Here is a 19,834-nt window from a genome sequence, read left to right as displayed (position 1 = left end):
CAGCCTGGGCGACAGAGCGAAACTGTGTCTCAAAAAAAAAAAAAAAAAAAAAAAAAAGTTAATTAATTAAATTTTAAAAATTAAAAAAAATTGGCAAATTGCCTGATAGGAGTTTTAGAAAAATTGCTATCGGAAATATCACTGACTAGCCCCAGATAGAGCAGGAGTGAAAATAGAACCAAGTAGCTCAAAGAAGCCACCAAACATACTTTAAAACTAAAAGGTGCTTTGTCAGTGGATGGGATCTTCTTTCATAGATTTAAGACTTCCTCTGAGATGGGCTTAGAGGCTCAGGAGGTCCACAGCTTTGTCACAGGTATTACCTACCTGTTGTCTCCTCCGTTCCTGGGGAACAACTAGAATGTTGGACAACATCCTGCCATAGAGGCTCTACATGAAAAATACAGCCAGTGCTGCTGAGGGTCAGTGTTCCCCCTTCCTGCCAGGGTTAGGAAGTCAAGACCAATAAACAAGACCAGCGAAGAGACCTCGGAGATTGTGAAAACATAAAAACCTCCCCTTGAGGTTTCTCTAATACTTAAGGGGGTGGAGAACAAAAGGTCCTTTCCTGAGAAAGATGTAAGGCAAATCAGAGCTAAAAAACAAGAGTACTTCCTGCTGATGATGATGAAGGGCATTGAGCGCTGGTGTCACGTGTCAAAGCTGCTTCCACACAACCCCTTCCAAAAAAGCCTAAGAACAGACAGCATCTTTACCTTGCTTCTTTTTAATCAATAACTAAAAAGATTTGCAAATCTTAAAATTGTATCTCTTCCTATGTCAACCAGCCTGGAATACAATGGCATGATCATGGCTTACTGCAGCCTCAAGCTCCTGGGCTCCAGCAATCCTCATGCCACAGCCTCCCAAGTAATTGGAACTACAAGTGTGTACCACCATGCCTGGCTAATTATTTTTGTTTTGTTATTTTTTGTTTTTGAGACAGAGTCTCATTCTGTCACCCAGGCTGGAGTGCAGTGGCGTGATCTTGGCTTACTGCAAGCTCTGCCTCCCGGGTTCAAGTGATTCTCATGCCTCTGCTTCCCAGGTAGGTGGGATTATGTGTGTATACCACCACGCCCGGCTAATTTTTGTATATTTAGTAGAGATGGGGTTTCACCATGTTGGCCAAGCTGGTCTCAAACTCCTAACCTCGAGTGATCACCCACTTCTGCCTCCCAAAGTGCTGGGATTACAGGCATAAGCCATCACACCTGGCCCATTTTTTTTTTTTTTTTTTTAAGAGACTGAGTATCACTATGTTGCGGAGGCTAGTCTGAAATTCCTGGCCTCAAACGATCCTTCTGCCTCAGCCTCCCAAGTTGCTGGGATTACAGATATGAGCCATCGCACCCAGACAGATCTCTTCTTTTTGAAAAAACACACATCTTTGTGTTTTTGAGGTTGACACTCAATGAAGTAACCATGTGTTTTTTAAAGTGTAGTCCATCACCCACCTGCATCTTAATCACCAAAGTTGTTAAAACTTGCAGATTCCTGGGCCTCAGACCCACAGAATTAAAGTGTATGAAGTAGGGCCCAGAAACTGGCCTCCTTCAAACAGCTCTCCAGTTGATTCTTAGCTACACTGAAGGCTGAGAATAGTGAAGATTCAGACATTCACATGCAGGGAAAGGGCACCATGATGAGAAAAGCTTTGTCCCTCTCCAAGGACAGTAATATAAGATCCATTCCTGTGATAAAGCCATTAATGCAAGGCTATAAAAGCATAACCCGGCCAGGCATGGTGGCTCATGCCTGTAATCCCAGCACTTTGGGAGGCTGAGGCGGGTGGATCCACTGAGGCCGGGAGTTCGAGACCGGCCTGACCAACATGGTGAAACCCCGTCTCTACTAAAAGTACAAAAATTAGCTGGGCATGGTGGTGCATGCCTGTAGTCCCAGCTACTCAGGAGGCTGAGGCAGAAGAATTGCTTGAACCCAGGTGGCGAAGGTTATAGTGAGCCGAGATTGCGCTACTGCACTCCAGCATGGGCGACAGAGCGAGACTGTGTCTCAAAAAATAAATACATAAATAAATAAATAAAAGCATAACCCATGGCTTGAGAATGCCTCTAGCCCAGTGATTCTCAGCTGGGGGAAATTTTGCCCCCCCAGGAAACACGTGGCAATGTGCAGACACATTTTTGATTGTCAAAAGTCGGGTAGGTGCCACTGGCATCCAGTGGGTAGTGGCCAAGGATACTGCTAAACACCCTACAATGCACAGGAAGGCCCCACAACAAAAATGTCCATTGGTACCACAGACTAGAAACCCTGCTCTAAGTTGAGCCTTTTCATAAATGAATACAGAAATGTAAGCAAAAGTTATTATTTTTCGCTAGCCATTTTCTTTTAATACCTAACATCTGACTTTTTTCTTTTTTTTTTTTTTTTTTTAGCTACCTAACATTTTTTGAGATACCTTTCGTTTGATGAATTCCCACCATATTTATCTTGTAGGAGGCAGTGCCCGCCTGCCACTACAGAAACCAAAAAGTGAGACACCCCTCACAACCACCCACCTACCTCCGTAAGGCCTGAGCATGTGACCAAGGCCTGGCCAATCAGAAGCTCCCCTCTGCAACTTTAATGTAGACCAGTTGGGCCTGGCATTGTGGCTCATGCCTGTACTCCTAGCACTTTGGGAGGCAGAGGTGAGCAGATTGCTTGAGCCCAGGAGTTTGAGACCAGCCTGGGCAACATAGTGAGACCTTGTTGCAAGGCAAAGGCAAAGGGCAAAGGCAGAAAGAAAAGAGAAAGAGAAAGAGAAAGAAAAGAAAAAGAAAAAAAAGAAAGATCAATTCATGCCAAAAAATTTGGAGTGACACTAGAGAATACAAGGGGAGGGACAATAATTGAAAACCTACCTATTGGGTACTCTGCTAACTTCCTGAATGACAGGTTCAACCATACCCCAAACCTCAGCATCACACAATATACCTTCATGACAAACCTGCACACATACCCACACAATCTAAAATAAAAGATGAAAAAATATTTTTTAAAAAAACTGGGGTGACAGTGAAGAATTCATTCTACAGACAGGGACACTGGCAGCACCAGAGCATGGCCAGTGACAGTTGTTGCAGCTACAGCACGCTGCGCCAGAGCAGGCCTCAGCGGCCGGCTCACCAGTCTCTGCAGAGTGATTTGGGCTGTGGCTCTGGCCTTCTGGCCTCTCCTATACCTGTCCATATTCCAACCTTGCCTCTCCACACTTCTGTAAACTGCCCCACAGCCTTTTGCTTAAACAAACCAGTGTCCATTTCAGTTACTTCAACCAAGAATCCTGAATAATATAACCATTCCAGGAGCTTTCCCTGGTCCATCATTTAAAAATATCCACGCCTATCTCCTACACCTTCTAATGCAAGCATTAAATGCCTAAGAAGCTAAGAACACCAAAACAAAAACCTTAAATCCACATGCGATGATTTCAAGCATGCACACAAGTGAACTATTGGGATAGAAAACATGGAACTGGCTGTGCACGATGGCTCACGCCTGTAATCCCAACAATTTGGGAGGCCAAGGCAGGAAGATCACTTGAGCCTAGGAGGTGAAGACGAGCCTGGGCAACATGGCAAAATCTCATCTCTACAAAAAATACAAAAATTAGTTGGGTGTGGTTGTACACACCTGTGGTCTCAGCTACCTGGGAGGCTGAGGTGGGAGGATCACTTGAGCCTGAGAGGTTGAGGTTGCTGTGAGTCATGATTGCACCACTGCACCCCAGCTGGGGCAACAGAGCAAGACCCCATCTTAAAAAAAACAAACAAAAAAAAAAAACAAAAAAAAAAACACCACCACGGAACTATTCTCCATGTTTTTGTTTTTTGTTTTTTATTGTACTATATCATGTAAAGTTATTTAAGATTCTTCAAATTCTTTTGGGGGAAGAAAAGTCTCTTAAAATTCATTTCTAGATAGAGCAGTGGAAGAGAAACAGGAAGGCTTGATTCATGTAAGTGTCAGAATTTCAGGAACTGCCATGGTTGGCAGGAAGGTGCAAAGAAGGCTTCCAAGACCAGAACCCAGTTTAGGAATAGCTCCAAGATGGGTGTGAAGTGGGACATCATAAGAGAGAAACATGGGTCATTCCAGCTTTGCAATGGAACATGTTTCAAAAGTCAATACACGCTGTTGGAAGCCTGAAATACATTTCCCACAAAAGTATTGCTTCATGTCATGGCTAGAGTCCCAGGCTAGCCCATAAAAGCCTCCTTAATGTGAACTGCTACATGCAGACATAATCAGGGGATACTGTGGACACAACAGATAAAGGTTTTTAATACACTACCCAAAAGTTATCCAAGGGCTCTCAGAAAAGCAGAGGCACCAGGTAAAAAGGCAGATTCAGTAGGAGCAGTGGTTAGAGACAGGACACTGAAGTCTGGGTATATGCTTTATATGTTAAATATAGCTGCCTTAAGAACCCGCTCACGCCTGTAATCCCAGCACTTTGGGAGGCTGAGGCCGGTGGATCACCTGAGGTCAGGAGTTCGAACCCAGCCTGACCAACATGGAGAAACCCTGTCTCTACTAAAAATACAAAATTAGCCGGGCTTGGTGGCAGGCACCCGTAATCCCAGCTACCCGGGAGGCTGAGGCAGGATAATCGCTTGAATTTGGGAGGTGGAGGTTGCAGTGAGCAGAGATCACGCCATCGCACTCCAGCCTGGGCAACAAGAGTGAAACTCCATCTCAAAAAAAAGAAAAAAAAAAAAAAAGAATCCTCTTAATTTTCCTGGTTTTTCAAGTGCATATGGATCTCAGCTTATTCTTCATATCACATGTACCCATAGTTCTCTGTAGAAGCCCTTCAAGTCCAATGATCATATTAAAATAAATGCTCTTCTTTGCTGAGACATTACTGACAAATTAAGAAAAGAAAAAAGGCTCTTCTGTCTTTCCAGAAATCTGGGTTTCTAGTGGGGAAAGTGACTCTAGAGATAATTTTGTCAAACCTCCTGCCCAATGTAGGAGCCCTTTCCATAGCATCTCACAGACACACACCCCACTTAAGGGTCAGAAAAAGTCTACTGCGGCTGGACACAGTTTGCTCACACCTGTAATCCCGGCACTTTGGGAGGCCGAGGCAGGTGTTTACCTTGAGGTCAGGAGTTCGAGACCAGCCTGGCCAAAATGGTGAAATCCCACCTCTACAAAAAATACAAAAATTACCCAGGCATGGTGGTGCATGCCTGTAATCCCAACTACTCGAGGGGCTGAGGCAGGAGAAATCACTTGAACCCAGGAGGCAGAGGTTGCAGTAAGCCCAGACAGCACCACTGCACTCCAGCCTCAGTGACAGTGAGACACTGTCTCAAAAGAAAAAAGAAAGAAAGAAAAAGTAGTCTACTTCAATTTCTTACAGTTCTAACTGCTACAAAATTCTTGATTAGTATTGACCCCAAATCCATTTTCATGCAATGACCACTCATGGGTCTTGGTTCCACATTCTGAACAACCCAGAACAAGTAAAAGCCCTCTTCTGTAGACTACAGCATTCAAATACTAGGTTATTATCCATCTATCTTCTGCTGTTGTCAAGTTCAAGTTTTCTCACTTTCAGAATGCATTCGTATAACCTAGCCATTCTGGTCACCAGCAGGTACTGTAAAAAAAAAAAAAAAAGTGTCCACATGGAAAAGCATCCTTCAGTTGTGTTCTGACAAAGCAAACGTCCAATGAAGTAATTACATCTGTTAACCTGGACACTCTATCTCCATTTAGCGTAAAACTAAGTAAATGCTTCTTCGCAGCCACATCATACCATCAGATCACATAAAACCGTAGTTAAGTAAAACCCCAAGACCTTTTCACAAACTGAAAAGGCCAAGATAAACCACCTCCATTATGACTATGTGTAATTGATTTTTCATCCCAAATGTGAAACTTCATGCTTACTCTTGCTAAGTTCCAGCTTGTTTGGGGCCCAGCATTTCAGCCTGTCAAAACAATTTTTTTTTTTTTTTTTATACAGGGTCTTGCCTTGTTTCCTGGGCTGGGATTCAGTGGTGCGATCTCAGCTCACTGCATCACTGCAACCTCCGCCTCCAAGGCTCAAGCCATCCTCCCACCTCAGCATCCCCAGTACCTGGGACTACAGGCACGCACCACCATAACCAGCTAATTTTTTGTTGTTGTATTTTTTGTAGAAACGGGGTTTCACCATGCAGCCCAGGCTGGTCTTGAATTCCTGGGTTCAAGTGATTTGCCCACCTCAGCCTCCAAAAATGCCAGGATTACAGGTGTGAGCCACTGGGCCTGACCAAGATAATTTTGAATCTTCATTCTGTCATCTATTATGCTTGCTATGTTCTTCCCATTTTGTGTTCTCAGCACATTTGATAAGGATGTCTTCTGTGTCTTCATCCAAGTTTTGATTAAAAATGTTGAACATGGCAAAGCTAACGATAGAGTTCTAGGGCATGGGGATATTGTTCCAGTATCACTAACAATGGTGATATTGTTTTAAGCAGGTAAAAAGCCATCCGTTGACACTCTTTTGGCCTGCTTGTTCAATGACCTGGGAATCCACCTAACCTAATACTGTCATCCAACCCATCTTTCACTAGCTTTATCCACAAGGTTATCTTGGCAAGAATCGTTGCAAGGCCAATTGTTTCCTCTTAATTATTTTCTTCCTAACTACATCCTTATTACCTAAAACTGCTCTCCTCTAGCTGCCCAGTTTGTTCTATGTGACATCACCCCTCCTGATGCTCAGCTGATTAGACCACAGGAGACAGCCTCATACCAGAAGAGCCACCTGTCACAGGCTGAACCCAACCAGGTGCTCTTTTCTTTGGAATTTGGAAACAGCACATTAAGCTCTTCAGTTCTCTGAAATGAGAAGTGGTATGAAGCTAGGGCTGGGGTAGCCACAGACAGCCAATGTGCAGAGGAAGTCAGAGTACCCAGAAGAAAACAGATTAGACACCCCAAGAGCCATAAGGTCCGAGAAAGACACATACTCCCAACTAGCTATTCAATACTTTTGATGAACTCAGGAAAACATCTGTCCACCTTCAGGGCTGTGCCCCATGTCCCCTTTTCCCTGACTTGAGGTCGCCAGCAGAAGCTGTAGAAGACCTCCACAGACACCTTCAGGGCCCTGACATGGAAGTTCTCTGGACCTGGAAACACACCGCTATAGATGATGGGAATCCCACTGTCTGAGGATCACTGATTTTTGACAGTCTAGAGATATTCAAGGACCTGAACAAGTTCACAAAGCTTGTAAGTAATTAAATCCAGGACTGCAATCCCAACAGTCATAGTGAGAGGTGAAGCCAGCTGAGCTTCTGGGTCAAGTGGGGACTTGGAGAACTTTTGTGTCTAGCTAAAAGATTGCAAATGCACCAATCAGCACTCTGTAAAACTGTACCAGTCAGCAATCTGTGTCTAGCTATAAAGCATTGTAAACACACCAATCAGCACTCTGTAAAATGGACCAATCAGCACTCTGTAAAATGGACCAAACAACACCCTGTAAAATGGACCAATCAACACTCTGTAAAATGGACCAATCAGAAGGATGTGGGCAGGGCCCAGTAAGGGAATAAAAGCTGGCCACCCAAGCCAGCAGCGACAACCTGCTCAGCAGTGGCAACTGGCTCGGGTCCCCTTCCACATTGTGGAAGCTTTGTTCTTTTGCTCTTCACAATAAATCTTGCTGCTGCTCACTCCTTGGGTCCCCACTATCTTTATGAGCTGTCACACTCACTGTGAGTTTCTGTGGCTTCATTCCTGAAGTCAGCAAGACCACGAACCCACCAGGAGAAATGAACAACTCCGGACGTGCCACCTTTAAGAGCTGTAACACTCACTGCAAAGGTCTGCAGCTTCACTCCTGAAGTCAGCAAGATCACCAACCCACTGGAAAGAAGAAACTCTGGACACATCTGAACATCTGAAGGAACAAACTCTGGACACACCATCTGTAAGAACTGTAACACTCACTGCGAGAGTCCGCAGCTTCATTCTTGAAGTGAGACCAAGAACCCACCCAAAAGGAACCAATTCCGGACACAATAGCATGTTCTTCCCCTAATATTACCCACTGCCCTCCCATTTGAAGCAAGATAAAGAACAAGGTATTCAATTGACTCTGCTCTTCATTTGGAGCTGTGGTTCACAGATTGTATGTAGATTTTTTTTCATTTGGAGAAGACTTGAAATGCATCATACTTGAAAGAGCAGTTGGACCATTATGGGGAAAGATAGTGATTTTTAAAAATAGTTACTTATAATGGGTAGCTTCTAAAAGTTAAGTTATTGACCAGCACTGGGAGAAACTTAACTGATTTTTTACATTACAACCCCAATTTGTTAACATTAGAATGAAGGGCTTTTGGATAGTCTAGATATTTAAAATACAAGGATATATTTTGCTTAGCGGCTAACTTGACAGCCATTTAGAAACATTTTTCTTTCCTTTTAGAGAAACAACCAGAGAAACTTCAAAGTTACTTTGAACAAACTGGTAAAGACAATAAAACAGAATAGTAGGGTATGCTATGCAGGGAGTATGTCTTTAATCCCCAGAGTCATTGTTTTGAAGACTTGCAAAGTTCTAAACTGAACAGCAACTTAACCTTAGTGTTTGTTAATGTCAGTACGAACTCACAAAGCCTAATAAATGCTGGACTCAAGTGTAGGCATCCCAGAAAGGGCAGAGAGCCTCCCAGAGTATAAGGAGCAGATGAAGTCTCTGCAAACTATTCTTATCATCCAAATTTAATCGAGCCCCCCAAACACCAGATTACATCCCCCCACCCCCCAGAGTTAATTCTCTGCAGGGCATTTTGTATTACCTGCAAGTCAGTAAACAAACCTAACTCTCTTCTCTAGAGTGCAAGCTCCACAGAGCTGCTGGCAGGATCTCCCACTCAGACTCAAGTGCTCAGGCAAGTACACTTCCTCAGGCTTCATTGCCTAGAACAGACCTTTATGCTTATTTAATAACGTCTACCTATATCTTACTGTGGATGCACACATTGTTCTACTTGCTTAATACTGATTCAATCCTCTCAATAACTCTGTTGAGTCAAGTTCTATCTCCATTTTACTGATGAGAACACTGAGGTACACAGAAATAGAAACTTCACTGTGAAATGGTTTAACATGACACAGTTAGGGAGTAGAAAGGCTGGGATTTGAACCAAGATAGTCTGGCTCCACAATCTGCGCTTGGAACTGCAATACTCTGCCACTTCTCTTAGTAAATCATCACTTAATCATTTGTTGAATCAAGTTAAGAAAAATGACAAGAACGGAATGGAGAGAAAATATCTTTAAGGAAATATTAGCAAACTACAAATCCACTCAGAAAAACCAAAACATTAACAGATTTAAAGTCAGCCTAATTCAGATATTGGGCATATCTGAAGAAGAAAGAAGGAAAGAAAGAAGGAAAGAAGGGAGGAAAGGGAGGAAAGGAAGGAAAGGAACGAAGGAAAGAACGAACGAACGAACAAACGAAGGGGGCCAGGCACAGTGGTTCCTCCCACCAGCACTTGAGGAGACCGAGGTGGGAAGATTGCTTGAGCCCAGGAGTTTGAGACTAACCTAGGCAACGTAGTGACACCTCATCTCTATATTATAAAAAAGAAGAAGAAATGCTACTCTTTTAAGGCTTTTTTTGTGTGTGTGGGAGAAAAGACTGTTTATCTGTGTTACTCTCCAGCTCAAAATCCATCCATGGCTCTTTGCTGGCGAGTTCACATTCTGAGACATGTAAGGGCCCCTCTGCAATGTGCCTCCAGCAAGCTTCCGGCACGATCTCCCGCAGGCTCAAGTGCTCAGGTGGACATGATGTCTTCCCTGTGTTTGTGACCACCATGCCCTGCAGCAGGGGCAGCCTCACTAAACCCCAACGTACCCTTTCCTCCAGGGCCTGTGCTCCTCTCACGCCTAATCCTCACACCAACCTTAAGAATAAGGTATTGTTATCCCTACTTTACAGAAAGATAAAATGGTTTGCATACGCACACACAGTTAAAAAGTGGCAGAGCCAGCATTTGAAACCAGGCAGTCTCACCCCAGCTTCACTTTCCTCATCACTTCTCCATCCTAAAGCCTTCCCCGGCTACCCCATCCCAAAGTGCCTCTCCCACACCTCACATCCTACATCACTTGTTTTATTGGTCTCATTCATCTAAGGGTAGCTGTTTCCACCCCTCCTCCACCCATCCCGAGACATGTCATCTTTCCAAATAAACTATTAATCACCTGAAGGTCAGTAGTAAATATTTTAATATCAATGGAGGGAATGACGTTTAAAACTGCCCACTACAGAACAGAATCAGAACATGTTACTCTGAACGGATCCATCGGCAGACTATAAGGTCGAATAGATCATATTTACTGCTGTAATTGGAATATGAAGCTGTACTCTAATAATATCTGAAATTTGACATATACCCACTTGTACTCATTTTATAAGATGAAAGGTATTTATGAACAATTAAACATTAATTCTGATATGAAAAAAGGCCATTTTTAAGGAGCATAACATAGTTTAACATGAAAAGTACATGAAATCTACAATAAAAATTCAATCTCAAAGTGAAAGTTTTTCTTTTTTTTCTTGGCATCTCTATCTGGATTCTGCTAAAGGTAAGTCATCAGCAAGTATCTGTTAAAGGCTGTTCTTTGTCTTTTTTTTCCTTAATCAGAATTTATGAAGTCAATTTTATTTAAATTAAAAATAAGAATTCTTAAAACATGTAGTATCAAACCAAGTCCTCAATTTTTTTTCCTTCCTCTTAATTTGTAACAGAGACTCTAAGAAGATAAAATTTAAGGTTAAGGAAATTTCCATCAATGTGAAGAAAATATTTTCCAAAATTAAAATAACAAGTTCCTCCCTGGTTAACATAACTGATTTAAGTTGCAGATACATGGCTGCCCCTGAGATCACCTTCCTCTGCAAGCTCTGTGAAAGGGCCAAATCCACATCCTTTTCAGCAATTTTTGAGTCCTCTATGGGACTACCTTTTTTATGAAATGCTGCACATACTACCAATGCTTCATAAATATTTCATGATACATTAACCAGTCCTGGAATTTCCTGCAAGATTGCACAAAATCTTTAAAATGGTGCACTGTAAGCCGTAAAATAATCAGATATAAAAGTAAACTATATCAATCCTTTCATTAACAATTTTTTACAAGAATTTTAGAAAAAGTAGTGTTACTACATTTTAATCTCAGGAGGGAGATTTGCTATTTATATTACTTTACTAAAAGGCTTTTAGAATTACACTTTTTTTATATATCAGATACTATTTTCTCAGTTGGACAAGAGCCTTCATATTGCACTCTACAATCAAAAATGGCCCATTGTGGGAGTTGGGGGAACTAATTAAGTTGGTTAATGGATACAAAAATACAGTTGGATAGAAGAAATAAATTACAGTGTTTGATAATACAGTAGGGTGACTATAGTTATAATTTGCCATATATTTCAAAATAGCTAGAAGATTATTTGTAAGCTTCCCAATACAAATAAATGATCAATGTGTGAAGTGATAGATATGCTAATTACCCTAATTTGATTGTTACATGTTATATGCATATATCAAAATGTCACTTGTACCCCAGAAATATGTACAATCATTATGTATCAATTTTTTAAATGGTCCAGTGTGACTCGAAAATAGACCGGACTGTAAATTTTAACACCTAGCAGTGCCTGATACCCAGTAAAAGATGAATAAAATTTAATTGATTGACCTAAATTGTGCCTGAAGCTTAACATGTTCTCATATATTAAAATTAATCTCAATGTTTCTATTTCCTTATCTGTAAAATAAAAGAGCTAGAGACCACTAAGATCCTTTTCAGCTTTAAAAGGCTGATTAACATTTTACTTTACAGCAACCCTGCCTTGTGCCACCCACTCCCCACCTAACCATAGTTTCAAATTTAGTCATCTGGGAAAGAACAGCTCAATAGACTGAAAACATCCCCAGGGAAAAGAGAGGCTAAAATCAAGGAATCGAATTTCCAAACTAAGCAATGCTTCCCATGTTGAGGGACCCACAGTAAGATAATAAGATATGGGAAAATACTTTCTGAATTTTCAAAATACTGTAAAGATGGAAGGTGGTTTAATATTATAAAACTCTGGGCCAGGTGTGGTAGCTCACCTGTAGTCTGAGCACTTTGGGAGGCTGAGGTGGGTGGATCAGAAGATCAGGAGTTCAAGACCAGCCTGGCCAACATGGTGAAACCCCACCTCTACTAAAAATACAAAAACTAAAAGAGAAGATGGCAACCGTGCAGGATGAGGCCAAGCAAGATGGAACTGGGGTGGAGGTGCTCAACATGTCCACGGAGGAGATCATCCAGCACACATGGCTTCTGGACAGTGAGATCAAGATCATGAAGAGTGAAATGTTAAGAGTCACCCATGAGCTCCAAGCTGTGAAGGACAAGATCAAAGAGAACAGTGAGAAAATCAATGTGAACAAAACCCTGGTGTACCTTGTCTCCAATGTCATCGAGCTCCTGGATGTTGATCCCAATGATCAAGAGGAGGATGGTGCCAATATTGACCTGGACTCCCAGAGGAAGGACAAGTGTGCTGTGATCAAAACCTCTACACGACAGACATACTTCCTACCTATGATTGGATTGGTGGATGCTGAAAAGCTAAAGCCAGGAGACCTGGTGGGTGTGAACAAAGACTCCTATCCAATCCTGGAGACACTGCCCAGAGGACGACTCACGGGTGAAGGCCACGGAGGTGGATGAGAGACCCAGGGAGCAATACAGTGACATTGGGGGCTTGGACAAGCAGATCCAGGAACTGGTGGAGGCTATTGTCTTGTCAATGAACCACAAGGAGAAGTTTGAGAACTTGAGGATCCAACCTCCAAAAGGGGTGCTGGCCCCCAGGGACGGAGAAGACCCTCCTGGCCTGGGCCTGTAGGGCACAGACTAAGGCCACCTTCCTAAAGCTGGCTAGCCCCCAGCTGGTGCAGATGTTCACTGGAGATGGTGCCAAGCTAGTCTGGGATGCCTTCACCCTGGCCAAGGAGAAAGCGCCCTCCATCATCTTCATTGATGAGCTGGATGCCATAGGCACCAAGCACTTAGACAGTGAGAAGTCCGGGGACCGAGAGGTGCAGAGGACGATGCTGGAGCTTCTGAGCCAGCTGGATGGCTTCCAGCCCAACACCCAAGTTAAGGTAATTGCAGTCACAAACCGGGTGGACATCCTGGACCCCGCCCTGCTCCGCTAGGGCCGCCTGGACCGCAAGATCGAGTGCCTGGGCCAGAATCATGCAGATCCACTCCCAAAAGATGAACGTCAGTCCTGACGTGAACTGCGAAGGAGCTGGCCAGCTGCACAGATGACTTCAACGGGGCCCAGGGCAAGGCTGTGTGTGTGGAGGCGGGTATGATTCCACTGCGCAGGGGTGCCACGGAGCTCACCCACGAGGACTACATGGAAGGCATCCTGGAGGTCCAGGTCGAGAAGAAAGCCAACCTACAGTACTACGCCTAGGGCACGGCAGGCCAGCCCCGGACTCGCGGCTGAAGTGCGCAACAAAAGATGGTTTGGGGGAAAAACAAAACAAAAAAATAAATAAATTAGCCGGCAGTAGTGGCGGGCGCCTATAATCCCAGCTGCTCGGGAGGCTGAGGCAGAAGAATCGCTTGAGCCCGGGAGGAGGAGGTTGCAGTAAGCCAAGATGGCGCCATTGCACTCCAGGCTGGGCAACAGAGTGAGACTCCGTCTCAAAAAAAAATAAAAAATAAAAATAAAACTCTGCAGAGTAGCATTTTTTCAATAACAGGAAATGCTGGAGATAATCAGATACAATTGGAAACATTATACTCTCATATACAAAAGTAGAGTTACTCTATTCAGAGCACTCCCCCGCCATGTAGCTTCTGAAGTCAAGATAATTAAGTGGTACATTAGTTTCAAAAAAAAAAAAAAATTTAGATGTTGACCTTACTGTATTTCTGCAAACCACAATACTCTGCTTATTTGGTGCTGATTATGTTGAAAAGAGAATATTATGACATTTTATGGTAATAATTCCAATTGCAAGATTTTGATCATCAAGGAAAGAAGTAGAGCAGTGTTGTGGAGGCAAAGCCTTGAGCTCGATGTAGTAAAATATGTCTGATTTTTTTTTTTTAGCCCAGCAAAGCTCATTAAAAAGTTTTACAAGTGGTTGGAATCTTTAAATTTAGACATTTGAAACACTTTTCACTTTGTAATCTGCCATCTACTCTGAAAGGCGTACCACTTTCCTGAGCTCTGCTGGACCCTAAACTCTAATTGCTCATTTTAGAAAACTTCAGATAAATCTATTTAAAAATAAAATAAAATCCAGAACTCCAAAGGTTTTCCTTTTCCATTCAGGCTGATTTGGTTTAACCCGCAGTGCGAATTGATCAGGAAACGTCTGCCATCTTGTGGCCAAATATAAGAACTTGCTCCAAGAGAGTCACCCATTGGTGGCTTTTCCCCAGCAGCCGTCGGCAGCTGCTCCTGCAGATGGACACCTTCTTATCCAGGGAGCCCCCTCGCCAACAAGTACAATGTCCTCAAAAGTTAAAGTTGAAAGGACATTAAAGAATTATTTGCTCAAAAAAAAACTTTGGAAGAAGAAAATGTGGGAGAGAAGTGGGAATAAATGTGCTTCTCTCCCTCCCTGGCAGCCCTGAGGGTCTCCACAAATCTCCAGGATTAAAAAATGGGAGAACTGAAGCCCAGAGAGATCCAGTGACTCACTCAGGAACCCCGGTCTCCCCCTCCCACTCAAGGGCGCTGTCTCTGACTTCTTCATGCATGCTTGTCCTCCAGACTTCCCATTGCTTTTTCCCATGACCTCAGACTGGAAAAGCCAAATATAGACTTCCACAGCTTAGAAAACACCTATAAAATTCCTCGCTCCATCCCAACCAGTCACTGAGCGGATATAATTGGGGTGGGAGGGATTTAATTGGGGTGGGAGAGATCAAGACTTCCAAATAATGAGACTCAAGATCAGTGTTGTCCAACAGAACTTTCCGCAGTGATGGAAACGCTCCATATCTGCATGGGCCGGTATGGGAGTGACTATACTCAAGTAGCTACTAACACTTGAAATGTGGCTTGTGCAGCTGAGAAACTGAATTTTTAGTTTTATTTAACTTTCATTTATTTAAATAAAATTGCCACAGCTGGCTACCATACTGGACAGTACATCTCTAAATCTTACATTTCTAACCCAGTCCAGCATGTTATGACCTTGACAAACAAAAAACGCCATCCATTCATTCAAAAAGATGTGTTAGCTGTTAAGAAAACAGTGTGTTGCTATAATACAGTGCACACACAAAAATAGAAAATATCTGTTTTCCCAGTGTATATGTAATTAATCGAGGATATAAGGCATGCCGATGCATAATTAGAGGATGAGAATACGGAGCGGGGTTCTTCTTTGATGGGGAGCCACAGGGCTGGGTTAATGAGGAATTTGCAAGTGAAACAGGGCCTTACAAGTCCAGCAGGAGGAGGGAACATAGGTATTTCAGAGAAAGGGAAAGGATAAGGATCAGAGAAGGGAGATCAGCAGGTCCACTCGGGGGATGCCAAGAAATCTGATCCAATTACATGTAGTTTCATGTAAGGGAATCATGGGAGGAAAAAAAAACTAGGAAGGTACTTTAGGACCAGTTTCCAAACACAAAAACGAGAGAACTAGGGAGGCTGTAACAGGAATAAAAGGGAAGGGACCAATTAAAGAAAGATCACAATGGAGGAGGGACCCAGACTTTAGGAAAGAGTCAACGTGCCAGGCGCGGTGGCTCACGCCTGTAATCCTAACACTTTTGGAGGCCAAGGTAGGTGGATCATTTGAGGTCAGGAGTTTAAGACCAGCCTGGCCAACAAGGTGAAACCCCATCTCTACTAAAAATACAAAAATTAGCCCAGCATGGTGGTGGGTACCTGTAATCCCAGCTACTTGGGAGGCTGGGGCAGGAGAATCGCTTGAACCCAGGAGGCGGAGGTTGCAGTGAGCAGAGATCGCGCCACTGCATGACAGAGTATGACTCCATCTCAAAAAAAAAAAAAAAGATTCAATGTTGTGGTTGAGGGAGAGTAAGATGATTCAAAATTTTCACCCAGAGTGAATGGAAGATTGCTGGCACCCTGAATGGGGCAGATACCAGAATAATGTTTGAAGGTTGTTGAAGTTGAGATTAATGAGACAGATGGATCACCAAAGCACTTTGAGAAGATGAAAATGAAACTGGAATTCAGAAGGCAGGAGAAACTATTGGTGGCTGAAACCATAAAGTGGAGGAGAAAATACAGGATGAGGAGAGAAGAAAAGGAGAAGAGACACAAGAACAGACTCTGCTTCCAATGGAAAGTGGCTCCTTTGCAGGGACAGAATGAGAACAGAGTCAGAGAAGGAACACCCAAATGAGTCATACCCCTACTGCAGGGGCAGGAGGGAGACTTCTCACTATATATGCTCTGCACCTCTTAATAAGCATTCTGCCTTCCTACCTAGACTGCACGCTGTGCAAAGATGGAGACTATGTCTTATAAATTCAATCCCAATGCCTAGAACAACGTAGGAGGACACAGGAGGGTAATGTAAAGCGTCCCAGTAGAAAGAAGGCCTTAGTGGCTCATGCCTGTAATCCCAGCACTTTGGGAGGCCGAGGCAGGCAATCACCTGAGATCAGGAGTTCAAAACCAGCCTCAACAACATGGTTGAAACCTTGTCTCTACTAAAAATACAGAAATTAGCCAGGCATCGTGGCATGTGCCTGTAATCCCATACTCAGGAGGCTGAGGCAGGAGAATCACTTGAACCCTGAGGCATAGGTTGCAGTGAAACGAGATGGCACCACTGCACTCCAGCCTGGGCAACAGAGCAAGACACCGTCTCCAAAAAGAAAAAAAAGAAAGGCAGCCTTAGAAAAAAAGGTTTTGCTCAGTAACATGTAGTCCTAGACTATACACTGCTCTGGCCCCACTTAACAAAGCTCAAAAGCAAGACCCACGTTTGTACATGATCTAGTTCAGTGAGTCCTAGTCCTAGCAAATGGTCAGAATCACCTTTAGACAGTTGACAGGGCCCACTCTGAGATTATCAATTCAACGGCCTAAGCAACTGATAGTAGTTTTCAAACTCCCTGTGTGATTCTATCAGCAGCCAGAGTTGGGAACCATTCACTGATGCCAGAGATATAGAAGGTTGCTGATCCAGTTTTTAGAGTGCCCTTTAATCCTCCACACTACTGATACCATTTTTATATGCATGTGTCATATTTGCTCTTTTTTCAGATTTCAGGACACTAACATATTAAGCACAATCCATGTACCAGGACTCACATACATGATCTTAACTCTTACAATAGTCCTGTGAGGTAGGTATTGTTGGTACAGATGAGGCAACTATGGCCTGGAGTTTAGTTACCAATCTAAGATCCCACAATTTATGACAGCCCAGGAGATCTAACCTCAGAACCTTCTTGCCTGTTGCTCCTCTGCTGCCCACTGCCTGCCCCAGCCAAGCAGAAACCCAGCTGTCCTGGGAAGCAGATAGAAGGAGTATCTAAGAGATCATGTGAGTGACAGCAGACCAGTCAGCCCGTGGGACTCTGACTAAAGCCCATGATTTCCCCCCAGGACCACCTTTACTGCGATTCCACCCAGACATGGTCCTTAAAGGTTAGAAGGGCCAGGCGACTGTGAAAGTAATGTTTTCATTATTCTTATTCAACTCTACACAATGTGGAACAAGTTTTACTAATACCTTATACTTTTCTGACAAAGTAACAATCTCTCTGAATGAGAAATTCAGTTATACTACAGGAATTCTCCTCCCATTCTATCACTTTCCCAAAAGGAGCAAGACTGGTCCCACTGGGCCAGGTGTTCTCCCTCCTTGGCTGACACTTTCTGGGCTCCAGGGAAGGGAGTGCAGACTGCGCAGCCATGCCCATTTTCAACCCTCCTGCACTTCTCAAGTGAAGCGGCACAGAAGGCCCGAAAACAGCCACATTCGCCAGAACTGATGGGGCGTCCGCGGGCACAACGCTAGTTGACAAAATTGTGGCTTAAAAAACATGGCAAGTGGACAAACCCACCGTGATGCCGCCTAATGAAGCAGCTGGGGGAGGCTTCCCTTCCTCGGGAGTCTGAAAACCCAGGCTCCCCCAGCCTTGCCCTGGGCACAGCCACCTTACCCACAGGAGCACAGTTCACAGATGCACTTCATCTTCATAGGGGCCATCCTGAGGCCCTGACGTCCCCTCAGAGCATCGCCAGCTGCAGCCGACTCCTAGACCCCAACCACCTGGCTTGGGGCATGTCCAGGCTCGAGGGTCTTGGCAGGTGTTCTGTTTACTTGAAGGAAAATCTAAGTGACCCTTTTGCAATGTCCTGTCATCTGTTGCCCTCCTGGAGCTGGCCTAGCACGAGGGAGCAGCAGGGGGCTTGCAGGTGCGCCAGCCCGGGAGACCTCACCCTGCACGCCACCGCCCCAGCCTCCGCAGCCCAGACTTAGGCCCCTGGAGCGGCTGACTGGGCCCCAGGAAGCTGCCGGGTCCGTATCCAGGTAGCCTCTGTGATGTCGCCAGGACCAGGAGGGGCATGACTCAGGTGGCAATTACATCACAAGAGCCGCTTGTGAGGTCGGGAAGCTCCCAGCACCTCACTGGCAGGCCCAGGACAGGAGTTCCGCGGTGGACCTTGGAGAAACCTGAAAAAGGTGGAAGTCACTAGAAAGCTCCTGGTGCAGTAAACGGTCACACGTGCAGAAAAGCTGAAAACCCTCACCATCACCTTGGATGGCATTTGCTATCTCTAGGATCCATGGTGCCCCCTCTTAGGGGAATACAGCCCTTGACTTCCAAAAGGCGTGCCTGGAATAGGGTTTCCAGATCTTCCTGTGGAAACCTAGGCCTTTGGCTTCAGATGTCTGTTAGAATTGCTCTCACCCACAGACCTGCGCTCTTGAGAACACAGCAGTTTAAGAGCGCCCAGGCCTTCACTGCTCAGGTGGGTGGGTGCTCAATCACTTCTCCACGTGCTGGTAATGATGCCTTGAAGCAGACGTTCTGAAATTTCAGTGGGCATCAGGACCACCTGGCTTGATAAAAACCAGATTGCCAGACCCCACCCCCACAGTTTCTGATTCAGTGTTTCTAGGATAGGCCAAGGACTTGCATTTCTTTCAAGCTCTCAGGTAATGCTGGTTCTGCTGGGCCAGGGACCACACTTAAAGAACTACAGCTTTTGAGGTTCCTTTACACCCCTGGAATAGTGTTTCTTCAGCTTACCTGGTCCCGAGAGCACACCCCCACCCAGAAGTCTCCCCTGCATCAAAACCTCTAGTCCGGGAATCTAGCTTCAACAAGAAGCCAGGTGATTCTGGTCATGAAGTAAGTTCAAAAGACACTGCTCTGGCCAGCTGTTTGGACTTAAAACATTTTGACTTCCTGCTTATGGGAAATGGGAGCTTAAAGTATTGACAATCTTTATGCTTTTCTTTCCTATGCTTCCTAACTCTTTCCATTCATTTTAGTGAATGAGTCAGTCAGAGGCATCTTGGACTGCAAGACACTTAATATTCAGAGGGTTGTTTTTTTTGGAGGGGGGGGAGTTTGGGTTTTTTTCTTCAATATTAGGCTCTAGAATAGAGGTCAGCAAACTATCGTCTGCAGTTGGCCACCTGACTCTATATCTGGCCATTGAGCTAAGAATGGTTTTCATATTTTTTAAAGGTTGAAAAAATTAAAATAATAATATCACATGACACATGAAAGTTACCTAAAATTCAAATTTCAGTGT

General features: G+C 44.1%; 1 protein-coding gene and 1 pseudogene across 2 annotated transcripts in view; one reads left to right on the top strand and one right to left on the bottom strand.

The window, feature by feature from the left end:
• Positions 1–18,577, bottom strand: part of SAXO1 (stabilizer of axonemal microtubules 1) — a 118,009-nt gene extending 99,432 nt beyond the window's left edge. For both annotated transcript variants that reach the window (XM_032139392.2, XM_032139394.2), the window contains exon 1: positions 18,229–18,577. In XM_032139392.2, the coding sequence (XP_031995283.1) occupies positions 18,229–18,275 (47 nt within the window). In that variant the 5' untranslated portion in view covers positions 18,276–18,577. The remainder of the gene's footprint in view (positions 1–18,228) is intronic.
• Positions 12,283–13,528, top strand: LOC116459117 (26S proteasome regulatory subunit 6A-like; annotated as a pseudogene).
• Positions 18,578–19,834: the final 1,257 nt, after the last annotated feature.

The sequence above is a fragment of the Hylobates moloch genome, unplaced genomic scaffold, assembly GCF_009828535.3.
Source record: "Hylobates moloch isolate HMO894 unplaced genomic scaffold, HMol_V3 SCAFFOLD_19, whole genome shotgun sequence".
Taxonomy (NCBI): Eukaryota; Metazoa; Chordata; class Mammalia; order Primates; family Hylobatidae; genus Hylobates; species Hylobates moloch.
Note: the sequence above shows the minus strand (reverse complement) of the source record. Positions and strands in the feature narration are given on the sequence as shown.